At 40.3% G+C, this 18,126-nt stretch overlaps 1 protein-coding gene across 8 annotated transcripts in view; it reads right to left on the bottom strand.

The window, feature by feature from the left end:
- The window catches only part of Ttc17 (tetratricopeptide repeat domain 17), a 102,923-nt gene that overhangs the window by 67,348 nt on the left and 17,449 nt on the right, over window positions 1-18,126 (bottom strand). For 4 of the 8 annotated variants that reach the window (XM_021627320.2, XM_021627325.2, XM_060372186.1 and 1 more), the window contains exons 3-10: window positions 11,812-11,981; window positions 11,000-11,111; window positions 10,606-10,737; window positions 9,121-9,230; window positions 8,224-8,368; window positions 7,657-7,796; window positions 4,984-5,144; window positions 2,645-2,757 (exon numbers count right to left, since the gene is read on the bottom strand). In XM_021627320.2, coding sequence (XP_021482995.1) covers window positions 2,645-2,757; window positions 4,984-5,144; window positions 7,657-7,796; window positions 8,224-8,368; window positions 9,121-9,230; window positions 10,606-10,737; window positions 11,000-11,111; window positions 11,812-11,981 — 1,083 coding nt within the window. Of the gene's footprint in view, window positions 1-2,644; window positions 2,758-4,983; window positions 5,145-7,656; window positions 7,797-8,175; window positions 8,369-9,120; window positions 9,231-10,605; window positions 10,738-10,999; window positions 11,112-11,811; window positions 11,982-18,126 lie in introns of all 8 variants that reach the window. The other 4 variants (XM_060372181.1, XM_060372183.1, XM_060372185.1 and 1 more) reach the window with 1 other exon arrangement.

Below are 18,126 nucleotides of genomic sequence, written 5' to 3'. Positions count from 1 at the left end.
TGTCCTTTTTATGGTTTCCTGGTTTAGATTCAGTGGTTAACCAATTAGGTGATTTCTTCCTCCTCCTGCCAACACCAAAATGTTTATTATTCTATAAAATTAGTACTGTGCTTAGAATTAAGGAAGCTGAAGAAAATATTCTTAGTGATTGGAAAGACAGCTCAGAGGGTAAGAGCACTTAACGCTCTTGCAGAGGACTTGGTTAGGTTCCCAGCACCCACGTGGTAACTCACAACCCCCTGCAACTCTGGCTTCAGGGACTCTCACACCCTCTGTTGGTCTCTGCAGACATTAGACACACCTATGAAGCACATTATGTTCATGTAAGCAAAATACCCATACATATGAAAAATAACAGCGACAATTTTAAAGTATTCTTATGGGTTTTATATAGCTGTCATTTAGAGATTATGGTCAGTTCCAAATACAAACTTTACAGTGAATGAGGGGAAACTCAAAAAATAAAGGAGCACACACATGTACAGCCTTCCTCCAACCAAGATAAAATATTTAATACACTTATAAGATGCCATAGTTCTATTGGTTTCATATGGAGAATGAGAAAAGGATCCTGGGAGGGATGGGACAGGAAATGTGTGAGAGGAAGGAGCACGCATGAACTTGTAGCTTTGGGTCTTGTTACTAAAAACACACTCTTCTGCTTCACAGAAGCGAGATGACTGAATAGACACTGGCCCAGGGCAGTCCCAAACTACCAGGACATCCAAAAGTCATACTGGATTTCAGTCATATTTCTAAACCTTTTGCTTTCCTTCTTAGAATGCCTGGGCTTACAACAGGGAGCTACACTCTCGGGTGGTATGACTCTTCAGTCACTGTCTTGAAAGCCAAACATGGAGAAGTGTTAGCAAATGGGTTGTATAAATCAGAGGAGCATCTACTCCACATTGCTGTTGCCCCTCCTGAAAGGCCTATTTATCTTTGTTTCTTGCTATTACTATTAATGTTGTCTAGAGTTTTTCAAATTAAAAAATCCCAAATTTTTATGGATTGTTTGACTAGAAATGCTTTCCTGACTCTCTTCTCCTACTTCCAATGTCTATTCTGTTTACCCTTGTGAACGAGGATTAAGCATCTTCCCTAGGGTCCTCCTTGTTTAGCTTCTTTAGGACTATAGATTTTAGTATGTTATCCTATATTATATGGCTAATATCCACTTACAAGTGAGTATATACTATGTGTGTCTTTCTGTTTCTGGGTTACCTCACTCTAGATGATCTTTTCTGGTTCCATTCATTTGCCTGAAAATTTCATCATTCCTTGTTTTTAATTGCGAAGTAGTAGTCCATTGTGTAAATGTACTACAATTTCTGTATCCATTCCTCAGCTGAGGGACATCTGGGTTGTTTCCAGATTCTGGCTATTACAAATAAAACTGCTGAACATAGTTGAGCAAATGTCCTTGTTAAATGGTGGAGCATCTTTTGGATATATGTCTAGGATTGGTATAGCTGGATCTTGAGGAAGCGCTATTCCTAATTGTCTGAGAAAGCACCAGACTGATTTCCAAAGCGATGTGCAAGTTTTTATTCCCACCAGCAATGGAGGAGGGTTCCCCTTTCTCCACATCCTCTCCAGCATGTGTAGTCACTTTAGTTTTTGATCTTAGCCATTCTGATGGGTGTAAAGTGGAATCTCAGGGTTGTTTTGATTTGTATTTCCCTGACGACCAAGGATGTTGAACATTTCTTTGTTTCTTTGCCATTTAATATTCCTCTATTGAGAATTCTCTCAGTCTGTCTTTAGAAAATTCTTTAGAACTTTACACAGTGGGTCTTATGAAGAATAGGGTAAATGTTGGTTTTGTTTTTGATATATTTTTTATGATTGTTGATCAGGTTGTGTACCCTCCCTACATCAATCACCCAGAAGGTTTACACTGCTCAATATAACTGCATTTATATCTTCTTTCTTTCAAAGTAGATAGCCTAGAATGGCTGCATGTGTGTGTGTTCTGTATGTATGCATACAGAGACAGGTGAGAGAAAGCATATGCCTAGCAATGGCACTTATTGTCTTTTTTTTTTTTTTTTTTTTTTTTTTAGAGGAAATGGAGTTTGGTTGATATTTCTGGAGGGACTTTAGGAGAGAGCTCATTCTCTCTTCCACATTTTAAGTAGGTCTTACACCTCAGAGAAGCAGTTCTCAACCTGTGAGTCACAATTCCTTTGGGGTCACATATCAGATATTTATGTTATGATACATAACAGTAGCAAAATTATATTAATGAAGTATCAACAAAATAATTTTATAGTTGGGGTCACCACAACAGAAAAGACTGTATTAAAGGGTTGCAGCAACAGGAAGGTTGAGAACCACTGACTTAGAAGAATAAATTAAAACTTAGTTAAATAGTAGTAACAGCTCAATTCTAGATCCCACAGCAAAGGGGAAAAAAAATCAAATGCACATGTATGTAGACACAGTCCTAGTCCTTTGGGAAATGAAATGTTATCCATGGAACTGACAATTTACAACAAAACTGCATTCATACACATAACAGACAATAAAAATCATAAAAGCTTTACATGCTAGTCACACATTGTAGCAACTGAATTTACAAAATGTCAAAGAAATAAAACATATTATTTACACACAAGTGACAGTAAGAACTAGGAAAGACCTGAACATAGTCCACATTTTCAAAGATATCTCCTCGATGGTAGCGCACAGGTTGGTCCCACTGGCAATGTAAACTGTGCTGCTGGTTGACCAGACGGCATATCTGATGGTTTCCTGGGACAAGAAGGAGTTATACAAATGATGACCAAGGTCACACAGCAACAGCATGGTTTTCCTTAGTGTTTTTCCTCAGTTTTAATCTTGGGCCTCTTTCTTAGTGCTAATGAGTATTCAAGCTATCTACACAGAGAATCACTCATTAATAGTTAATTAAATGAAATAATTAAAGAAGTCCCAGTTTGGGACTAGAGAGATGGTTAAGCAGTTAAGAGTGCATATTGCTCTTCCAGATGACCTGGGTTTGGTTCCCACCACTCAAATCAGGTGGGTGGCAACCACTGTAACTCTAACTTCAGGTGATGGATCTGACACTCTGGCTGATGAGGACATCTGTATTCATGTGCTGCACACTCTCCCCACCCCATACACCTAGTTATAAATGAACCTTTAAAGTCCCAGTTTCTCTCTAAATAAAGCAAGAAGAGATTAACTCCAGAAGTTAATCATTCCAATAATTTTGTTTTGTATGTATGATAACATGGTTTGAAGAGACTCTAGCCATCTATCTCAACAGAGAATTTGCTCTCTATGATTCCTAATTTTGTTTCAGGTGCAAAGAGCTCAGGTTCCATTTAGAACAGATTGATCATTAAATAAGCCTAAAACCCGAATATATTTTTTATTCTCAAAATGGCAAAGATAAATCACTAGAGGAATATAAAAAAGATGACAAGTGGTCACAGCTAAGGTTCAATGCTCAAGTTCTTCCAGATGAACATCCTCATCACGAGGGGAACAATTTAAGGCATTCTCTGACTTTATTCTCTGTTGCTGAGTTGTCAGATCTGTTCCCTGGGAATTTAATCACAAATAAAATAGTCTGAATATAATAAAATCACCTATGTCTTGCCTACCTAAGTTCTTCTAGATTAATGGGAAAACAGACTTCAAGAAACATTAATAAAAGCTATGCATTAACCTCTCTGAAAAATCAACCAACCAACCAACCAACCAACCAACCAACCAACCAACCAACCAACCAATCAACCACACACATGAGCAATTTCATGTACAACGATGGAAATGATTTCAGAATTCCCTTGCGAGTTACCTTCTGACATGGGCTAAGATTTCCTACCTGAGTAGAAGATTTCCTACTCATTCTGGTCTAAATTTCTATTTCTGAAATGGTTTTTATTCTCAGGAAAGCAAGGTGAAAAAGAGTTTGCTTTAGCGAAGTGTGCATGTGCTGTTTCTAGCCTTGCTCTCTGTTTGCTTAGAGCAGCAGTTCTCAAACTGTGGGCCATGACTCACAGTTTGGTTGAATGACACTTTCACCATGTTACTTATCAGATATTTGCAATTCGTAACAGTGGCAAGATTACAGTTATGAGGTAGCAACAAAAATACTTTTATGGCTGGGGCTCACCACAGTATGAGCAGCTGTATCACAGGGTCGCAGTGTTCGGAAGGGTGAGAACTGCTGGCTTAGAGAAAGGCCTTGCTGCCTGCGGCCAGTGTTTATTAGGAGGGTAGAAGCTCAGGTCCCACCTCACACATCCCGAGTCAGAATTTGTACTGCCCCAAGATCTCTAGGAGAATGACATGCATTTTAAAATTGGAGAAATACAACAACCCAAAGGACTTGCAGATTGGTTTTCATGTCAAAATGAGAATAAAAATTGGAAGCAGCTCTCAGGCATCCTAGAACACCAACTGTGATGAGTCTTGGTTTTGAGATTTAACAACATTCCGGGGCTGGAAAGACGTCAGTGGTTAAAAGCATGTGCTGCTCTTGCAGAGAATGACCCAGGTGTGGTTCCTAAGCTCCCACAACTGCTTGTAACTCTGGCTCCAGGAGGTCTCACATCCATTCCTGGCCTCTGCAGGCACTTGCAAGCTCATGGCACGCAAACAAACAGGCACACACATAAACACATAACCTAAAAATAAAATAAATAAGCAGAAAGATGAAAGAAAGTCAAATTGGGACACAGCTGAGTAGGTAAAGGTTCTTGCTGCCATGCCAGGTGACCCAAGTTTGATACCTGGATCCCACATGGTGAAGGGAGAAAACTGAGTCCCCTGGTTTATCCTCTGATCTTCACTGATGCACTTCGGTACACACACACACACACACACACACACACGCACACACACACCTTACAAAGATCTAGGAAAGCCATAAATACAACTTCATACTGCTTTAAGGCGGCACGACAGCCTGATAGTCAAGCATGGAGGAAGTCGTCCTACCTGCTCACTCAGGAGGCTACTCACCCAGCTGAGCCTCTTTTGCCATCTGAGTCTCGTGGATAATGTTCCGCAAGATCTGCTCCTCCTGAATCAGCTTGTGTTTCTCTAGGATCTCCTGCTGCCGCAGGTAATGGTCATGCTGCTTCTGGTACTCTTTCAACTCATTCAGTGTTCTCTGGAGGGACCTTAATATTAGAAAAAGCCAAACCTTGAAAAATTATGACTTTTTAAAACTTGCTTAAATAAACTTACTTTATGGTTATCAGCAGTAATTGTAATAAATAAAAACTCTACGCCACAAGTTCAAGAATAACAAGGCTAAAAAAATGCTATTCTTTAAATTAATACTCGAGAAACATTAAAATTATTACTTGAGAAAAAACATGAATGCAAGGGCCTTCTCTTAAATACAGCTTCTCAAAATCAAACGTGTTGGTATTTTCAGACGTCATAAAACTGAATCACCTGTCCTGTCCTCCCCGACATCTAACTGAGTAGACAGCTGAGGGCAAGGCCGAGCAGGGGCAGCTGCAGTGTGCCCACTAAGATGGGCTATCTGGAAAATGTGCTCTTCTTCTTCTTTCTCCACAGAAGAACAGCACTGCCACCTGCCCAGCTGCATAGCTGAAAACACCGTGTCCTCAAATATTTACACGTCGTGATGGTTAAACAGACAGAGGTGGATACGTACAGTGGATGTTGCAATGGAATTTTACAAAGTACACCATAAATATGCATATTTTTACATCTCTATAAATCATCTAAAATAAATTTAGGGTTGAGACTGTTAGAAAACTTGCCTAGGATGTACAAATCCTAGGTTTGAACCTTTGCACCACTGAGGGTCCTAGGTGCTCTAAGGAAGCAGGCTGAGCAAGCTACGTGGGCAGCCCTCACCCATGGCCTCTGCATCAGTTCCTGCTCCCAGGCTCCTGCTCTGCCTTTCCTCAATGTTAGAGTGTAAGCTCCAAGATGCAATAAACCCTTTCCTGCCCAAGACGCTTTTGGTCACGGTATGTTACCACAGCAATGTACATTCCACTGACATTCAAAACCCTTCTAGAATCCTTTCCTCCTTCTTACTTTCATTCTGCCTAAAGATAGAAAAGAATTTAGGGACATTGTATCCTGGTCTCATATTCTACTTCCTTAAAACAGAGCAATATTGTTCAGCCTCTGATTTCAATGATCCAGCTGCCTGGTTACACTGAAACACTGAAACTTTATTATATATTGTATTGTAACACAGAGAATTCAGATTTATAGAGACTGAGAAAGTGAGTTCGAGTACTAAGAGAACAACACTGGAAAATGCTCAGCCAGAACACGTTCTGATCCAAGGAACAGAAGCCTGTTACAAGAATGCAAGCTATCATTCTTTCTGTCTCACTACATGATGCTTTAAATAGATTAGGAGATGATCAAATACACACATTTAAAGACTTCTAAATTTCTTTAATAACCAAAATAGACCCAAGATATTAAGACTAATTTTGAGAAATAAATTTTTTTCTTCTGAATCATATCAAGCTTCTTACATAGTCTTACTATGGAAATAAACATTTTGCTAGATTTTTTTAAAAATTTTTTAAACATTTTTATTTATTTATTATGTATATATACACTGTTTTGCCTGCACGTTAGAAGAGGGTACCAGATCTCATTATAGATGGTTGTGAGCCACCATGTGATTGCCAGGAATTGAACTCAAGACCTCTGGAAAAGCAACCACTGCTTTTAACCTCTGAGCCATCTCTCCAGCCCCTTGCTAGAATTCTTGATAGGATCAAATAAAAAAGAGTTCCACTGCTGTCCAACCTAACACACACCCAATGAAAATGTGGGCCAAAACCAATGTCTGACCCAAAGGCTTGAAGCGAGAGCAAATACTGTATATGCAAGTGACTTTCAGGATACACTGCATTCTGTTAAAATAAAAATGTAATTAGTAGAATTCCTGCATATCCAGAGCCTCCCCAAGGGTACGAAGTGTCATGATAGTAACAAACGAGCAAAAGGTTGGGGATGGTGTCTCACACCTGTGACCCTAGCACTTGGGAGGCTAAGGCAGGACTGCCGCAAGCTCATACAGTGAGTTCTGGGTTGGCCTGAGTGTGCTGGTTCGAACAGGCTCACATACTTGAATGCACTGTCTTAAGTTTGTGAACTTGAGAAGGATTAGAAGGTGTAGCCTTGCTGGAGGAGGTGTGTCATGGGGTTCCAAAACTCCACACCAGGCTCAGGCTCTCTCTTTTTCTGACTGCGACTTGTGGATGAGCGCCACGTGTGCCTGCCATGATGGTTATGAACTAAGCTTCTCAAACTGTAAGCAAGCCCCTATACTCTTTTATTAGTAGCTCTGGCCATGATATCTCTTCTCAGCAATACAAAAGTAACTAAGACATTTAGTTACTCAAAACAAATGAACAAACAACCTGCAAAGATCTAAACTGAGAGCTTTTTTTTTTTTTTTTACAAATGTTCTCTAGTTCCTGGCGCTGATGATGCTAGAGAGAGTCAGTACTGTCACAGAACTGTGCTAAGCCACTTGGGATTTGGTGAACAGGGATGGACCTGTAGCAAGAAGAAGTTTCCTTCTCAATTGTTTTCACCACGTTAAAGTGATGACACTTAACACAGTTCTAACCCAAGGGTCTGTGGTGCTGGTGCTTCAGTGAAATTTTTGCTTCCAGTTACCTATGCTGAGCCTCTAGCTTCTGCTCCAGTTTTTGCTGACACAGGACAGCATGCTTCCTCTTTATAGCTTGCTCAAACCCAGGTTTGGCCTGCAAAGCATGGTCGTAACAGAGCACCGAGTGGTTATATTCCCCGAGCATCTGAAGAGACAAAACAAACACACACATGCATACACACAGTGAAGAAACGTTAACCATGGCTGTTTGCATCTGTCCAAAGCCCTCATGAAGTCACCTCTACCACATTGTGCAGGGGAAACTGTTTTGATCAGTCCCCACAGCAGCAAGGCATGCTATAGCTGGAAAGGTCTACGATCCTTAAGGTTTAGTCTGCAGCTTAGAATTTCAGTTTATTCACTTTTTAACTTATTTTGTTAAAAAAGAACATTATGACACAGTATTGAGGTGTTTTCCTTCCCCCCTTCCCATCAACTACTTTATTTTCATTATTCAGTCAAAAATGGAAAGGAAAAAAAACAGTCTACTAAGAGAAAAACAAGATGAAATAGACAAAGCTCACCCCCTCTGGCAACTGTTCTAACTCAACAAACAAAAAAGTAGTATTTACTGCATATATATTGCCCAGTGTGTAATAGCTGGTGAAGAAGTCACTGTCATCCAGAGCTGCATGGACCACAACGGCAGCATCAGCAGAGAAATGAGCTCTGTGCAGAACATTGGCCAAATTGACCAGAGCAATGTCTTTATTGTGCCTAGAAGAGAGGAAATGCAGCTAGAGTCAGAGCGCACAGACCATGCCCCCGGGTACCTACTCCTCGTGTTTAATATCTCATTTTTAAATTCTGATACTTCCTCAACCTCATATCTGTAAGTGTTGCCATGAAAATAAGATCCGGCAGACATCATTTATGGTTTATCTTTTCTTTAAGAGAAGTTCACTGCAGGGACTGGTGTGACGGCTTGGAGCTTGGACCTTCGGCATTCACATAAAGGCCTGCTGTGCAGCTGTAAGCATCAGAGAATCCCAGGAGCCTGCTGACCAATTAGCTAATCTAGCAAAAATGCCAAACTTCAGTGAGAGACCCTGCCTAAAAATAAGGTGGAGAGCAACAGAAGAAGACATCTGATGAAGTCCTCTGACCTCTATTCATATCAAGTGTGGGTGCAGGCACCCATGCACATACACCAAACCCACCTACACACATACAAAAGAAAGGAAGTGTCAAATCATGCTAATTCCTCCAGTTCATGTCCTGGCTCATTTGAATAACAGCATATCTACCTTATATATATTTTTTCCCTTAATGAATGGAAGCTTAATTACACAGCTTTCACTTTGAACTTACTGGCATCTGTGATCTTTATTTGCGATGAGATTAATGTCTCTGATTAACAAGTGTGTAATTATAAGAAAACATTGCTTCTCATTGTTCCCTACATGTTACTCTTTAACAGTCCTCAGTGATGTGGTTACTCGGGAGGTCCTGACAAAGAAGAATCTCACCTGGAAGAGAAGTGAAGTGCTCGCATGGCACATTCCACTACCTGATATGGCTCATTTTTTATTCTCCAGTAAAATGAAGCCAGGTTATACAGTACCCAGGAGGAAGAGTTCTAGAAAGGAAGCAAAACAACAGTCAAATACAATCAAAGATAGTATTTTTGAATGAGAATATTCAAAATGAGCACAATTAAGACACTGGCTCTTCTGAAGCTCAGGATGAAGAAAGCAAGATAAGTTATAGTGATAAGAACACAGAGGATACAACACAAAAACATTATACCTATCCAAAGAACCTTGTAGAGTGATGGTGGGAAGCTGAGGAAGGAGGATTGCCAGGACTCTGAGGCTGGTCTGGGCTACACAGTGAGTTCCAGGCCAGACTGGACCTCATAGTGAGAAACAGTCTCTCATAAGCAAATATACACACAAATACAGACAATGTCCTGTCATCATCAGTGTGTAGCATTGCAGCACAATTTTCCTCATTCCTAAAGTGCTGTGAATGTTAACACACCTTTGGAAAGACATGGTAGAGAGGGTAACTTCCTATAAAAATAATTAGAAAACATACTTGAAAAGAAAACTTTCCTTTTATTCAAAAATTCCTCTTAACATACATATATCTAAATAAACTAAACCTAAGTGTTGTAATAATGTCTTATCTAATACCACTATAATTAATACTGCTTAGAAACAGAAGTGTATTTTCTTCTTGAGACAAGGTCTCATATAGCCCCAGCTGTAGTCAGGGATGGCTGTGACCTTGTGATGCTCCTGCCTCTGTCTCCAGAACATGGAATTGTAAGCATGCACTAGCCGGGTACCCAGCTGGGACAGGGGCCCCTTAGGAATAGGCAAGCACTGCGCCAGCTGAGCTCCACCCCCAGCCTAGCACACCTCAGGACAGGGAAGGAAAGGTCAACTAGCACCTTCTCAAAATCTGCCTGAGTGACACATCTACTCTTGGCTCATGTTATGTGATTCCCTACTTCCTTTTGTTTTCTTCTTCCTTTAGGTTCTGGAGCTAGGGTCTCTCTGTGTCGCCTATGCTGGTCTTGAGCTGGTGGGTTTTAGAAATAGCTGAGACTATAGGCACACAATACCAGCTAGAAGTTCTTGTGAGAAAATTACAGAAAATTCTAGTTGTAACTGTCTAGGAAAGAACAGTGGTTAACGTGCGCTGTGTACAGATGTATTCATGCTTAATTTCCTTACAAACTTAACTCATATAATCTAGCTTGTAAGCCCTGTTACTTCTACTAGCTTTTTTTCTTCTTGAATTACTTTAAATAACTCTTTCAGTATCTCTTCCTGGTAAAGGAAATGACTCTACCCATGCCTCTCTTTCCTGATGAATGTTATACTTTGTACAGTGTAATCATGGCTGGATCCTCCTTTAGGGGAACAAGCAAAGCAAGTATCCTGACAGGTGCACAGCCCTGGACATGCAGAGCCTCCCAGCCCAGGCAGCTGCTGGTGACTCACCTTCTGTAAGCCTTCATGAATGAGGTGACCTATGTCGTCGATACTCCTTCCTAGGCGTTTAGATAAATATGTAAAGATTGGATCTTCTTTAGGTAAGAGAGGGGCAGATAGATTAACTCTTTCTTGTACACCCTAAAGAGGAAGCAATTTGAAAAACACAGTAAAAAAAAAATATAGAGGATATATATATGTATGTATATATATATATGTATGTATATATATATATGTCTTAAGAAACTCAGTATCCTGTAGCATTTATTTATTTTGAAGTATTTTTAAGATATAAGAAGTGTAGGTAAAATTATAACGTAGCTTGTGAGAAGAAAAATACTTCTTATAAGCATGAGACCAAATTTAAAAAAAAAATGTCCCCCACACTACATTCTCTACTTACTCGTAAGTGCTGAAAAGCATGTATACTATACGGAAGCTCTAGAATTTCAGTGCAGTCAGGCTGCTCTGGGTCTGGAGGAACGGGAGATTCTGTGTCTATGAAGTCCTCAGGCCTAAAGTCAAGCAGCAGTGAGTAAATGAAAGAGGTGAAAGAGTCCTTGGAGAAACAGCTAATTTTCTCACATTTTCCCTGCATCTCAACCTTAGAAGCAACATTACTTAGTCAACATTTGTACCTTTCCACATAGTTTCCACAAAGTCAGATATATCAGGAGTTCAAATTAAAAGAAGTAAGTCAAGAATCAAAAAATAGTAGCTAAGATGGTGGTCTTTCAAAGACTGGCAAATAACTGCTAGGTTCTTTCTAGAACTTTCAAACCAAGTTAGAGGGCCACTGAAAGCCCTTTCCAGTTTTTTTTTTAATATATATATATTAATTACAGTTTATTCACTTTGTATCCCAGCTGTAGCCCCCTCCCTCATTTCCTCCCTTCTCTGTTCTTACTCCGATCTTACGGAACATTTTGTAGTACAATAGATAAAACTGTTTTAATTTGTACTCATATGATAAATTATGAGAAATACTTCCACATATTTATTGGGCATTGTGTTTTATTTTGTATTGTAAACAGTTCAGTTCTGTACCATGATATAAAATATACATAATTGGTTTGCAAGCTTTCTATACAGTATGTATTTTTAAATTTCGGATTTCACTGAACTCATCAGTGACAAAAAAAATAAGACATTATTTAGGAACGTCTTTCTTACTGACTCAGGACAATTTTAGTTTTGGAAAGAGAACTGCTTTACCTGATGTCCTTGCTCTCCAAAGTTATGTATGTGCCATCATACAGGTCCAGGTCTCCCAAGGGTACCTTGGCTTTGATGCAGTCAGGATCTTCTTTATTGTGTCTCTGTTCCAGTCCTGTGTCTCTGTCCTCATTCTCCTCTATATGAATTTTTTGAGCAACTAATTGTTTCTGTTAAGAAAACAAAAACACAATGGAAAACAGTGAGAAGGCTCAGCAGGAAAAGGTACTTGTTGTCAGGCCTGAACATTCCCAGAACATCACTCAAGTGATGGAACAGGAGAACTTCCTACAAGTTGACTTTTAACTTTCATGCATTTATGCATGAGTGTGTGCTCATACACACGTGTGCACGCGAACACACACACCCATACTCATACCAAACACCCATACATGCAATCAAATACAAATGTAAATTAAAAGAAAAAAACAGATTAAAAATATTTCAGCTAGATGCCAATGAAAGCCAAAGAAGAATTTAATGAGCACTGACCTACTCATAGGAAGACAAGGATTCTGAAATGCCAGAATCCTTGCCCCAGTTGACACGTACCAGTCTCTCTAAATGGCATTCATATGTAGGATTCACTTGTTCTACTTCTCTCTTAGAATATTATTTTGATAGTGTATGTACTGATCTAAAATACTCAGTGCTTTACATAAATGATCTTATTTTGATGGACTGCTGTACATCTTGTTAAACTTAAAACTGTATTTTCAGAGTTGCCTTTATCAGTCATAGCTCTATATTTTCCATGTGAATGTATGTATAAAAACATATCAAATTTTTTGTCCATACTTAGGTTGCTTCTCTAAACTTTTTCCTTAAAAACAAAACAAAACGTTAGGGGCTGCCAAGATGACTAAGCAGTTAGAAGCACTTGCTCCACTTCCAGAGAACCTAATTCAATTCCTAGCATTCACATCAGCTGGCTCACAACAGCATGTAATTCCAACTGTAAGGGATCTGATGCCCTCCTCTGGTTCCCATGGACAACCACATTCTGACACACATACAGAAAATAATAGCTAACTGGGCCAAAAACATGTATCTGGGCAGGTCACAGGTCCTAGCGGAAATCTCAGTCCCAATATTCAGCTTAAACCATATTGTAAATACTTATCACTCTACCCACGGACTAAGCAGCACTCAACCTTCATTAGAGGAGCTTCTTTCTCCTGTGGAGGAGAGTACCACAGAATCACAACTGTGCAGAGAACAAGAGACCATGGAGTGCTCAGCCCTATTTGGGACATTGATACCACATTCTTCCTCCAAGGCTCTCATCGCAGAAGAGGGGGTGGGAAAAGTTTAAGAGCTGGAGAGAGAGAACGCTGTGAAACATAATGATTCAGACACGACAGGCCACTGCACACGTCAGCTCATAGACGCTGTGAGGAACTCCCAAGACCAAGCCAGTGAAGACCCCTGCAAGGTTTGAGGAGGCTCCCGAAGCTCCACCCCTGGCAGAGGAGCCACAGACACTGACTGTGTTGGAAAGTTTACTTTCTCTTAACAGGCTTTCCCATGTTCTGCGCAGGAATTCTAGCAGGAGAACTCCATGTGAAGGTCAGAGGACAGCATGTGGGAGTCAGTTCTTGAGACTGGACTCAAGCCATCAGGCTTTGCAGCGTCTTCACCCTCCGAGTCACCTGACCAGCCCTGCATCTGACTTAGACACTGTCAAATCTGTTCTTCATCATGATTATAAAAGTTCCACCAGCAGACCATGGCACAGTCCATATCCTTAACCTTACTTTTTATTTGGTGCACTCTGAAGGGTATGGCATATCAGCAGGTTTGAACTATCATGGGATGTCATGTTACCATGACTGGTTGTATCACACTCCCTTGTGTCCTGCCTCTGTTCATAAGATAATTGTGCATCATTGTTCTTTGGACTCAGGCCTATACAATATGATGTAAGAAATCCTGTGATCCTCTGGGAGGTTAAGTTAGCAGTATGTTTTACTTTAGCTACTGAGAAAGCTACTATATGGGCAGTGGCTTCTTCTCTGTCAGCCTGGCTTATGGATCAGAGACATGGTAGTTTTAGCCATTAAGTGTTTTTGTTTTTTAATTCAGCCAGGTGAGATGACATGGACTTGTAATTGAAACACTTGGTTATAAAGTCAGGAGGATCAAAAATTCAAGGATAGCCTCAGCTACACAGCAAGACCAAAAACAGCCTGGGCTTCATGAGACCCTGTATCAAAAGCAAAAGGGACTGGAGAGATGTCTCAGTGATTAAGAGTTCATAACTGCTCTTCCAGAGTACCTATGTTCAGTTCCTGGCACATCCTTTGGGTGCTCACAACCACCTATAACTCCAGCTCCTGGGATCTGATTTCCTCTTTTGGTCCTGGGGTACCTGCACTCATATGCACACCTCCCCAAAAAGACACACATACACAACTAAAAATAAGATTAAAATCAAATCAAATCTTTCAAAAAAGAGATTTTCTTATTAAAAAGAGCATATCCCATATCCTAAGATCTGTTTCCAATGGTTCCTCCCAATCCCACTCTTTTTCTAATGAATATAAGAAACTTGGCTATGTGATTTTTCTCTGCTCAATGGAACGTGAATAGACGTGTGATTGTTCAGAACATTTTTACTTAAGAATTTATTATTATTATTATTATTATTTGTTATTATTATTAGAGTCTCCCTTGGCATACATGTGGAGCAAAGGACAGCATTTGGAGTTGGTCTTTCCTTCCACAGTGGATTCCAGGGATCCAATTCTAGTCTCAGGCTTGTGTGGCAAGCACTTCACCCATTGAGCCACCTTGCCAACCAGGCAGTCGAAACTTAGGCTCATTCATATTGCTTGGCTGGTCTTCCTTGAGCTTCCATCTGTCCTCCCTGAGAATAGCACTGAGATTTTTAACTTTTAAAGATTCACTGATTTTTATTCTGTGTGTGTGTGTGTGTGTGTGTGTCCGGAGGCATACTACATGCATAAGGGCACTAGATCCCCTAGAACTACAGTTACAAACAGTTATGAGGTGCCATGTGGGTGCTAGGAATTGAACCTTGGTTCTCTGGAAGAGCAGCCAGTTCTCTTAACTGCTGAGCAATCTCTTGCCCACCCCCATTTTAATTTTTTGTCAGTAAGTGTTTTTTGTTTTTGTTTTCTTTTTTCTGGAAGAAATTAACGTAGAAACCTAAAACTATCATATCATTGCCACATATTTAAAACAATAATCTCTTAATATTAAATACCTAGCCCACGTTCAAGTACCCAATTATTTCTTCTTTTTGAAATCCAGTTTTAAATCCTTGCTTGCATCAGGTCAGCCTAGCTCCCAGCACAAACAGGCTGAGGAGCAGCTTCCTGCAATGGGTAGCACTAAGAGGAGACAAGTACAGGATGCTGAGGATAAGAGACTCAGTACTCAGCCCTAATAAAAAAAAATAGCATTAATGCTCAGCACACCAAGAATGCGGAACACTGGGGAAGAAGCAGGAAGAACGTAAGAGCCAGAGGATTGGGAGGAGTGTGGTGAACTAGCGTCTTCTGGATATGATGGCATCACAATCACGGTCTCACAGGAGCTGTGGCAATCTACACGCGCTCAGGGCAGCCAGCATCCCAGCACAGACAGGGCACAGATGATCTCAACGTCTTGCCTTGTGCTGAGGAGCTATGGTGGTGGGCTGTTGCTGGGGAAGGAGAGTCACTCTTACTGAGGACATGGTCCACACTAGGTTTCCCATGTTGCAGTGCGGGCTCCCACAGCCAAGAACATATTGGCAGCATTAGCTGGGCTTAACAGGTTACTAAAAACAAACCAACATGAAGCTGGGAGGGGGAAATGTTGGGGGATATGAGAGGAGTTGAACTGGAAAATGGGGGAGTAGACATATTTTGTTGTATGATTTTTTCAAACTGTATAAAATTTTCAAAAATAAAGTCTTAAAAAAGAATAGAACAAAATCCAAAATACAACTGTTGTTTAAATCTACTCATATTTAGTAGTTATCACAATACCATCCCCTCTCCTTTTACCGCATGATTTGCTTAAGGCTGTTTGTCCTGCAGAATCTGCCGTCTTTTGGAACCTTGTTATTGAAGGCTCCCTTAGTTCCTCAGCATGTTCCCCTGTATTTCTCTGAGCACTGACCTGGGGATTTTGATTAAGAACCTGTCTGTGTCACAGATTTCCTGACAGTCAGATGAAGCCTACAGGCCTCTCCCAGAGGAGCATTTAAAAAGGTAAAAGAAACAATGACAAAGGAAACTAGTGGTAGGAAAAATGATTGATGTTGGTGTTTAATTAGACTTTTGGCAAGACTCCTTAAGCATGGAGCCACTCCTATATTTTTAATATATGGACTGAAAGTATTTCCAATGAGGTTTCCTTTTATTTTCTCCTGAAGATTATAAAATAGTCTTAACTGTTTTAACTATGTCCCATCCCAATTACATATTGTTTAAAATTTCATAGTTGAATCTGTTAAGACACCATCAATGAATAAATTTAGCAACCTTTTCAAAGCTTTAAAATCACCATTAAATATCCTATGTAGTTCTACTCAGTTGACTTTTCTTTTTACATAGTATATCCTTCATGCTTTTATTCAAGTGACGGTCTATGGTTAGAAAACTTTTTGCTTATGTGCCAGAAAACATCTAGAATCAGTTTTAAACCTTAGCTCATATCAACTTCATCTTTGTCATTAATTACTCAGGTCACTCCACAATAGTCTCCTATGACTCGTGTTGTGACGTGTCATCCAGGGTCTCCCGAGTTCCCAAGTCAGAGCAGACTTCACTTAGAGTGTGGAGCTTCTACTCCATATACTTGTCCTCACTGACATGATGCTGAACTGAGGGTGCAACTACCCAAAGGCTGGATGACTTGTTCTGTTTTGTATTCGTCAGGCCTTAGTTGTCTCTCTGCTACTTTTCTTCTCAGGTCCTCTGTAAAAGCAAAAGTTCTCCCCATACTGAAGCAGTAGGCCTGCTCCCGTTCCTTCATCTCACCCAGAGTATGGCCACAAATTAACCAACTGTAGACACATATATGCTGATAGAGGTACCAGTCTGAATTTATGTCAGTGAAATTCAGGGCTTACTGTAGTCAGAAAATGAATTATTGATGTACTTTAACAGGAAGTTGATTTTCAAGAGGTAAGCTGTTGGAGTACAGACAACTCAGCGGTGCAGAGCTTGCCCAGCATGCTCTGGGCTCAGTGTCCACAAAACTGTAGTAGGGAGAGTTTTTGTTTGTTTGTTTTTGTTTTTATCAACCTGACACAAGTAGAGTCATCTGGGAATTGGGAATCTTCACTGAGAAGATGCTTGCCTCCATCAGACTGGCCCATAGGCATGTCTGTGGGGGTACTTTCTCGATTAAAATGATTGCTGTAGGGGAGCTCAGCCCAATGTGTGGGGTGCCAGCCCTGGGAAGGCAGTTCTGGGACTTAGGAAAAACAAAGCTGACCACAAGCTAGTAAGCAATTTCTCCAAGGTCTCTACTTCATTCCCTGCCTCCAGGTACCTGCCCTCACTTCCTTTCATGATAGAATGTGATGTGGATACATAAGCCAAATAAACCCTTTCTTCAAGTTTGGAGGGGTGGTCATGTTTTTTAATAGCAAACTAAGAGAGAAAAATAGCAAAAATTTCCCAAACCAAAACCAAAGAACAAGCCGTGAGCCTTCTGCCTCTAGTTCTGCTATGTCTGCCTTGAAAACCCGAGCAGTCTTGTCTTTAGGTCTGTTTCTTCTAAGCTGAGCTGGTCCTTAGGATTCCATCCTGCTGGAAGGCACTTTACTCTCAAGAGTCCTGCTTACTCCCAATACATTCTAACTCTGATTTGGCTCTTGATTTGTTCTACAACTTAGTTTCCTTAAAATTTTAGATATAATTTACATTTTGGGGGGAAATTTAGTTTTTCCAATCACTGCATGTTATTGAGCAAACCCAGCTCATGGATATGAACGATGAAAACCAGTGCCTAAAAATGCTGCTTAGTTTGTTCATTAAACAAAAGTCGTATTTTATTTTTCCACATATAAATTTCTAGCTTTCATGGCACAAAGTGGTTAAGACTTTGACTTAACCATGAGAAAAGTTAAGTAAAGCCTAGTTTTTACTCCTCCGGAATGAATGAAAATTATAATATATTGGTTTTATGAAAACCCCCTTTTTCTCATTTTTGGAGACAGAACCTCACTATGTGCACTGGACTGGCCTGGACGTCAAGGGCTGGAATGATGGGTTGGTAGGTGCTACTTGGCCAGCTCCTTTCTTTGGTTTCTTTTTTCTTTTTGAGACAAGGTCTCTCTGTGTAGTCCTGGAA

Source organism: Meriones unguiculatus, chromosome 18 (assembly GCF_030254825.1).
Source record: "Meriones unguiculatus strain TT.TT164.6M chromosome 18, Bangor_MerUng_6.1, whole genome shotgun sequence".
NCBI lineage: Eukaryota > Metazoa > Chordata > Mammalia > Rodentia > Muridae > Meriones > Meriones unguiculatus.
The sequence above is the reverse complement of the archived record's forward strand: the minus strand, read 5'-3'. Positions and strand labels throughout refer to the sequence as shown.